This window comes from Anas acuta, chromosome 24 (genome assembly GCF_963932015.1).
Source record: "Anas acuta chromosome 24, bAnaAcu1.1, whole genome shotgun sequence".
In the NCBI taxonomy this organism is placed as follows: domain Eukaryota; kingdom Metazoa; phylum Chordata; class Aves; order Anseriformes; family Anatidae; genus Anas; species Anas acuta.
Genome location: NC_089002.1, coordinates 7400966 through 7408646, shown reverse-complemented (window position 1 = coordinate 7408646; position 7681 = coordinate 7400966). Strand labels below are relative to the sequence as shown.

The window sequence follows — 7681 nt, the reverse complement described above, 5'->3', positions numbered from 1 at the left end:
GCCCGCCGTGTCCGAGCCTCTCTGCGGGAACGGGCGGGAAGGGGGGGGAAGGGAAGGGGCGGGCGCCGTCCGGGGGCGGGAGGGGGCGGGGCGGGCCCGGCGCGCAGGCGCCGCGGGGCGGAGCCGCGGGGTCGGCGCAGGCGCGGGGCGGGGCCGGGCCGGGCCGGGCGGGCGATGGCGGGGCCGGGGCTGGTGGCGGGCGAGGTGGTGGTGGACGCGCTGCCGTACTTCGACCAGGGCTACGAGGCGCCGGGCGTCCGCGAGGCGGTGAGTGCGGGCCGGGCCGGGCCGGGGCCGGGGCCGGGGCCGGGAGCGGGGGCGGCGCTCCTGCCTGACGCCCCGCGTGCGCTAGGCTGCGGCGCTGGTGGAGGAGGAGACGCGGCGGTACCGGCCCACCAAGAACTACCTCAGCTACCTGCCGGCGCAGGACTACAGCGCCTTCGAGGTGAGCGACCCCGGCCCCGGCCCCGGCCCCGGCCCGCGGCGCCGCTCCGCGCCCCTCACCGCCGCTCTCCCCGCAGACCGAGATCATGAGGAACGAGTTCGAGCGCCTGGCGGCCCGGCAGCCCCTGGAGCTGCTCAGCATGAAGAGGTGAGGGGCTGGGGGGGGTGGCGCGGGGGGCGGCCGGCGGCCGGGGCTGAGCGGGCGGGCGCTGTGTTCCAGGTACGAGCTGCCGGCCCCGTCCTCCGGCCAGAAGAACGACATCACGGCGTGGCAGGAGTGCGTCAACAACTCCATGGCACAGCTGGAGCACCAGGCTGTCCGCATCGAGAACCTGGAGTTGATGTCTCAGCACGGCTGCAACGCTTGGAAGGTGTACAACGAGTAAGGCGTTCCCCGACCTGCTGAGCCTGGCCGAAGGGCTGGCGCTCGGTTGTCGTGTTTTCCGTGCAAGGCCGGTGGGAATCTTTAGGATGCACCCTGGAATAATGGAGTCCCTCTGAGAGAGCTGCGTGTGGAAGAAAGGAATGCTGATCTGAAAGAAAAGGAGCTTTCTCTGTGGCCAAGAAGTACCCTGTGATTCCATAAATCTCAATCCCGATTTTTTTCAAGTTACAGTTTTGGTGGCAGATAGTTGGTAATGGGCTGTAACTACGGATAACTAATGGGAATAATGAGTCCCCATGAAATGGTAATTCAGTAGCTGAAAATAAAAGTGATGTGCTGCTGATCTTCCTCACTCTGCAGCCATTTAGTAATAAAGTTGTAAAAGCCATGAAGAGTTCTAGAAAGTGTGGTTGCAGGAATCTCCAGAGCTATTTCAGGCAGAGAACGTAAATGTCTGCTTTTAAGAAGGGTTAGCTTCACTTTTAAGTAATGGTGTAGACAAAAGGAATGTGAAGCTTACCTTTTGTGAGAAGGCAAAGGGTTGTTTACCTTAGGAGAAGGGCGTTAGGTAGAGAATCTTTTAAGTTATGTATCAGGAAGAGAAAGGAACTGTTTCTATTCTAACAGTTTGATATGGGGGGGGGAAAGCTGGTTACTGGTAAGTTTACAATGAGAATTAAAAGACAGACAATAAGTTAACGAGACGTTTCAATACAATTCTGCTGATAATAGTGCAAACTAACACTGAAAAACATGAAAATAAAAAGCGTTTGACTAATGGATGTAGTTTTATGATATTGTCTGATGGCAAGGGTTGAAAGTAGTGATTAGTGAAGGTTTACATCTTAAAACTGCACGTATTATGATTTGAATGTTTTTGTATTGTTCCCTTCAGGAGTGAAGAGCACAGACTGGTGAGGCCAAGTCTTATACTTGCCTTTAGTGACATGCTGCCTGTTTAAAGAGTCCAATGGCAAGTTGGGTAAACGAGGCTGATCTAACAATTACATGTTTTGCTAATGCTTTGCTTGCATTCTGCTATTAGGCATCTGGTTCATATGATAGAACAAGCCCAGAAAGAGCTTCAGAAGTTGAGGTGAGTCATTGGTTTTCATAGTCTCATACTGAGGTTGGAAGGAAAGTGGAACAATATTCCCCCCCCCCCCCCCCCTCCTTGTGTACTTGTGTATCAGCTGCTACAATGGTCAAGGGAAAAAAGATCCACCCCTTCCCCAGACTATGACATTTATAATACCTGTTGCACTCAAAGTAGGTATGGTTTGATTTGATTCTGTCTGAACATGTGCTCTGAAGAAAATGAATTCTGGTAGGATCCTCTTAGAAATGCAGTTGTGTTTTCGTTGCTGATATGCTTTTAACGCGCAGTTGTCTCAGGGCATGCTGGCTGATATTGAGTTAGTCCCGTCATTTTTAAAGTGAATGCTTTAACAAGTTTACAGAGGTGAAATAGTCAAAAATGGTGGTTGTATATTGAAGTGATGTACCTTCATAACTTTGTCTGGACAGGATGCGATGGACTTAGTAAGTAAAGCTTTCAGATATGTGTAAGTTACCATCATTTGCAACCTGAAGATAGGGCTGTATACCGGTAGAAGGTGGGGTTGCATAGCCAAGTCTTATTTTTTATTGGTGTTTGGGTTATCTGTGATTAGTGTCTTAGAATCAGCATGGAAAAGGAGCTCAAGTTGGGAAAGTTAAAGGAGCACCGTGGTGTTGTATAAGGAGGCTAACAGGAAAAGTAACTTGGTCTCTAGGTAGTTCCAAGTATTCTTTCTGTACTTCCCCGTCGATTCACTGAACAACTAAATTTTGTTAATGGTTAGCAGGTCCGCTTCTCTGACTTCTTTCAGAACAAAACTGATTTCCTGTTCCCTGCATTGTGCCAATAGTGGTAGACTTGAATGTTTGAAGTTTTGGTTGTAGTGGGATGGATTTCTTTTGTGTATTTTTTTTGTTGTTTTTTAACTTACATCAGGGTTCTGGATGCTGGTACTGTATGGTGGTTAGGATGTTGACTACACAAGTAATGGTAGTACTTCTAGAGCACTGTATTTCAAGCAGCAGATACTACAAATTTTAAAGAAATGAGGCAAAAAAACAAAACAAAACAAAACAAAAAAAGACAACTAACCAAAACAAAAAAATGTATTTTTTCTTCGAGGAAAAACATCCAAGATCTGAATTGGCAGCGAAAGAACATGCAGCTCACAGCTGGGGCGAAGCTACGAGAAATGGAATCTACGTGAGTGTCTCGATTTTTTTCTGTTACATCTTCCATGGATTATATCTCCTGTGTGAAATTCCTTCATGCAGAACATCAGTTATCTTTCAGTACTGTTGTAAGAAGCTATCATGTGAACAGTGTTGCTTTGCACAGGGTTTTAAAAGGTGCCTAATTCAGTTACTGATTACAGTTACTGTGTCTGGGTGAAACTGTGTGGCAGATGCAAGGAGAGCTTATTGGCTGCTTGAAATTGTGTAAAACGTTTTTCTTAAACTTCTCCATATCTAAATATGGAAAATCTGGTTTTGAGCCTTTTTTTCTTATAATCTAGTAAATGAAATATTTTATAGTAAGGCTCGATGGGGTTGAAATCCCGCCTTTTGTCACTGTGTTTGTTCTAATGGCTGTTGATTTCTCACGTGCTGAGCAAAACGCTGCGGTATTTGGTGTCCTTGTGCTTCGTCCCGAGCACTTCCCGTCCTGTTCCTTTGGAAACCGTTAAGCTCCACGTAGCACTGAAAGCCTTTTTCTCCTCTCTGCTCCCTTCCAGGTGGGTGTCTCTCGTCAGCAAAAACTACGAGATCGAACGGACGATCGTGCAGCTGGAAAACGAGATCTCGCAGATCAAGCAGCAGCAGGGGGAAGCCAACAAGGAGAACATCCAGCAGGACTTCTGAGGGCGCTGCCCGCTCCCGGGGCCGCTTCCTCTTTCTGTATTTCCCCTTCTGCCCCCAATAAACCGCCTTCTGCTCCGTTCCGTTGCGTTCCCTGCGCCCTGCGGCCCCGGGGGGGGGGGGGGCGGGGGTGGGGCTCCGCTGGGCTCCGCCCCGTCCTGCCGGCGATTGGCTGGGCTCCCGCCGCCGCGGGCCAATGGCGGCTCGCTCGGCGGCGCGATGACAGGTGCGAGCGCCGCCCCGGCCGGCCGCGCGTCACGGCCCGCCTCCCCCCTAACCCCCCCGCGGAGCCGTCTCGGCCGCGCCTGCGCCAGCCTCGGCCCCGCCTCCCCGCCGGGGAGCGCGCACGGCGCGTGGTGACGCCGCGCGTGCGCGGAGCGGGGAGCTGGGTTCAAAGGAGGAAACATGGCGGAAAACAAAGGAGGCGGCGGCGGCGGCGACGGGGCTGCCGAGGCCGGGCCGGGCGGCGGCGGCGGCCCGGAGCCCGTGGCCGCGTCCCCCTCCGGCGCCGCCCCGCCCGCGCCCGCCGCCGCGCCCCCCGAGGAGCGGGACAGCCCGGGCGCGGCGGCGGCGGCGGCGGCGGAGCGCGCTCTCGGGGAGGCCGAGGCCGAGGCGGCGGCGGGGCCCGGTGCGGTCCCGGGGCCCGGCCCCAGCCCCGTGCCCCCGCTGACGCCGGCGGCGCCCGGGCCCTTCTCGCTGCTGGACACCTGCGCCGTGTGCGCGCAGAGCCTGCAGAGCCGGCGCGAGGCCGAGCCCAAGCTGCTGCCCTGCCTGCACTCCTTCTGCCGCCGCTGCCTGCCCGAGCCCGAGCGGCAGCTCAGCGTGCCCGCGCCCGGCGGCGCCAACGGCGACATCCAGCAAGGTGAGCGCGGGGCCTCCCCCCCAGCCCCCTCCCAGGGGAGCCGCTCGCGGCCCCGGCCCCGCGCGGAGGGCGCCTTCGCCGCGGCTGCGGCTCCGGGGGCTGGGGCCGTGCCCCCCGGGGGCCGTCCCGCGGCGCTCGTCGCGGGTGGCGGCTGAAACTTGGGAGCCGGCCTGCCCGCCCCGGCAGCGTAACGCCAATCGCGGCGGGCGTTCGTGCGCCTGGCTGCGGCTTTCGGGGCTGCTGCCGCAGAGGCGCGTCTTTGAGGAGGTGCTCAAGTGTTCGGGGCTGCAGCGCTAGAAAAAATCCGTCGGGGTGAGCTCCAGTTCGGCGTTGTCACGGTATTACGGGTGCTGCTGCCCTGCCTGCGTGCCCGGTGTCCTGTGCCGGTGGGCTCGCCGTGTGTGCGCAGTCCAGCCGTGAGTAACTTTGGTGCGGTGGAAGAAGTGTGGATTGCACCTTCCGGGTGCTTTTGTTGAAATCGTAGCTTGAATCTTGTATCGTTCTAGTTCCCATGTTCCGGAATGCAATGGAAAAGCTTCTGGAGCTTTTAGTGGAGTGGCTTGTGTGCTGTGGCCTACAGACCAAGCCAGAGCTCTGGCGAATGGCTTTTCAGCTCTTAACTGGGCCCTGTGGTCACTAGGACCTTGTTTGGTGACAGCTTCCTGCTTTTAGCAAGGACTTGAGCCTTTCCTGTGTTGCGCAGTGATCTGTTCACGGGAGGTTCTCAAGTAATAAACCTGGCTTTCTAGTGACTCTTTCCTCCAAGCTGTTCAGAAGCAGTTCATCTAGGATATGGGTCTGAGAAGGTCCTGTGCTTTCTCTTTTATAAGGCTTTAAGTGTAGTTTATAAATACGGTAACTAAAGCACTCAGTTGGTCTTGCGATCCTTCTTGTTAAATTCCAGAGTTTATATTCTGTGTGACATGCATTAACGAGAGATATAGAACTTGTCAATTTAGGTTTATTATACTAGTAATTAGGAGGATGATTGGAGTGCATCTGTTAGGGTACAAGTGCAGGAAGAACATGAAGTATGCATGACGTAGGATGTCAGTTCTCATTGTGTATTTTAAGAATGCTCGATTGCAATGCTTTGGTGAAATAAGGCTTAATGTCTTGGTCAAAAACTTACAGATGACGAGAGCGAGGTGTGCGTAGGATCCGTGCCAGCAGAGATGTGTATGTGCCGTCTGTTGTGGTACGTGAGCGCATGGACATACGTATTAGTGCAGCAGGTCATTAGAGAACGAAACGCTGATTAACCAGAACTGCTGAGGTGCGGTTCTGTCAACATCTCTCTCCACATGTTGTAAATGGGATCAACCGAATGGCGCACGAAATGCTCATCAGTAAATCAGGTTTAAAAAGAAAAAAAAAGACATTCTCAACGTACGGAGAAGTACCGTGCTGCTTAGTCATGCAGGTTCATTCCCTGTTGGCATAGATTGTGTTAGTCATGAATCCTGGTGTTACTTCCACTTCTGTAGTCTCCTTAACTGTGAGCAGATGTTTTTTCATGGAGGAAGAATTAATGGAAGGTAGTGCCCGTAGCTGTACCTGGAGTAGGTTGCGTGTAACTGCAGCCTATTCCTGCTGGATTATATGCTGTATGTGCATCTACACTTGCCTGCTCTTTTTTTTTTTTTCAGCGTGTCTACACCTAGTTAAGAGAGCTATAAATGCAATGGAAAAGTACTGCATTTTGCTTTTGATATTTTTCTCGTGGTTTTCTTAGTTTCAGATTTTGCTCCCTAAGAATTGTCAAGCACTTCAAAGAGTAAATATGTGTATTATTGGATAGTAACTGAGGGAGCTGCTTACTGGGAGTTGAGTGCAAGTTGGGTACCCACAGAGTAATTCTCTGACAACAGCATGCCACTGCTCTCAGAGAGAAAATCGTACGAGTGCTTGGAGGCAGTGGTTGCTGGTGGTCTGTATCGGCACCTCCTCTACCCTGTTGTCACTCCTTTGAGTCACTCCTATTCGCTAGCAAATACAGAAGAATGGTCTTAGTTCCTGAAAGTTTAGAAACGCTGACCAAACATAAAAACCAGAGTTGTGCCTTGCTGTGTTAATAAAGATGTAACTGGTAGGTTCGTGCCTCTTGCACTGATGAAGGAGAATCTGTGCTGTTTACGTTGAAAGAAATCAGAAGGCTTTGTGTTTATGTATTTTTATGTTAGGTATTTAACACACAAAATTGTGTCTTGTAGTCAGTTACTTTGTAAGTTGTCAACGTGCATTTTATTTGGTGAGTAGATGATTTCTCAATGCCTGGTGTTTCAGCTGTCCAACTGTACTCTTCTTTCAGGTTGAATAGAAGCCTACAATAAAATGCCTTGTCTTTGTGTTACAGTATTCTGAAATATGTGTATTTTTAAGATAAAGATTTCAGAGGGTTAAAGGTACTGCAAAACAGTTTATGCACCCACAGCTGCTGCTTTCCGTGGGAATATAGGTTGTTTAGAGTTTTTACTGAGGTATTTACAATCTTTCTTAAGAAGATTATCTCACTACAGGGAATGTGTGTTTCTCCCGGTTCCTTGTGAATATCGCAATCTGGCAAGCCTGTGTTAGGCTGAAAACCTGAAATGGAGCTACAAGATGCTTTCAGAGAGCCTAGGAAAACATAGAAAATGGGTAATATGAACGTATGTATAGTTTGAGGAACAATACATTTAATTGTGCTATGGAATACATAGCACAAATTGTTCTGAGATGATGAATTCAACTCCCATACCCAGGGTTTGTGTATTTAGAAATAGTGTATTAAATGACACCTTAAATTATGAAATAACTATTTTTTGCCTTTAGAAGGAGAAGATAAAAATGATGCTACATCCACACGAATATCACTTAACGTTTGGTAGTAACCTTGTTCTCAGTAAGGAAAGTTGAAGATCAGGACCTGAAATAGACTGCTTAAACTATGCAAACACAGGTCATCTTGGCTTCAGGGACTGTCAGTACTCATCGCCTGACCTCTCAGGGCTCTTCAGCTTTCCTGTGCTTATGAGCGAGAGCCATCAGTGTGTTCTGGAGCCCAGCGAAGGCTGAATTCTGAAAGAATT

The 7681-nt window shown here is 51.2% G+C and overlaps 2 protein-coding genes across 6 annotated transcripts in view; both read left to right on the top strand.

Moving 5' to 3' along the window:
* The first annotated feature begins 133 nt into the window (after positions 1 to 133).
* BCAS2 (BCAS2 pre-mRNA processing factor) lies at positions 134 to 3826 on the top strand. 2 transcript variants are annotated; one of them, XM_068659830.1, is made up of 7 exons: positions 175 to 267; positions 353 to 445; positions 522 to 592; positions 665 to 826; positions 1875 to 1925; positions 3012 to 3092; positions 3625 to 3826. In XM_068659830.1, the coding sequence occupies exons 1-7, from the start codon at positions 175 to 177 to the stop codon at positions 3749 to 3751; spliced, it is 678 nt and encodes a 225-aa protein (XP_068515931.1). In that variant the 3' UTR covers positions 3752 to 3826. The 2 variants fall into 2 exon arrangements, with proteins under 2 accessions (XP_068515932.1, XP_068515931.1); XM_068659831.1 differs by lacking the exon at positions 353 to 445 and having other exon boundaries at positions 134 to 267.
* Positions 3827 to 4115: 289 nt separating this feature from the next.
* The window catches only part of TRIM33 (tripartite motif containing 33), a 31525-nt gene continuing 27959 nt past the window's right edge, over positions 4116 to 7681 (top strand). For 2 of the 4 annotated variants that reach the window (XM_068659821.1, XM_068659820.1), the window contains exon 1: positions 4118 to 4610. In XM_068659821.1, the coding sequence (XP_068515922.1) occupies positions 4154 to 4610 (457 nt within the window). In that variant the 5' untranslated portion in view covers positions 4118 to 4153. Of the gene's footprint in view, positions 4611 to 7681 lie in introns of all 4 variants that reach the window. The other 2 variants (XM_068659822.1, XM_068659824.1) reach the window with 2 other exon arrangements.

Excerpts from the sequence above, each read along its gene's own strand:
- BCAS2 (XM_068659830.1), top strand. The coding sequence starts at position 175 with ATGGCGGGGCCGGGGCTGGTGGCGGGCGAGGTGGTGGTGGACGCGCTG. Across the intron at positions 446-521 it reads AGGACTACAGCGCCTTCGAG|ACCGAGATCATGAGGAACGA; the intron begins GTGAGCGACCCC and ends CTCTCCCCGCAG. Across the intron at positions 1,926-3,011 it reads AAAGAGCTTCAGAAGTTGAG|GAAAAACATCCAAGATCTGA; the intron begins GTGAGTCATTGG and ends TTTTTCTTCGAG.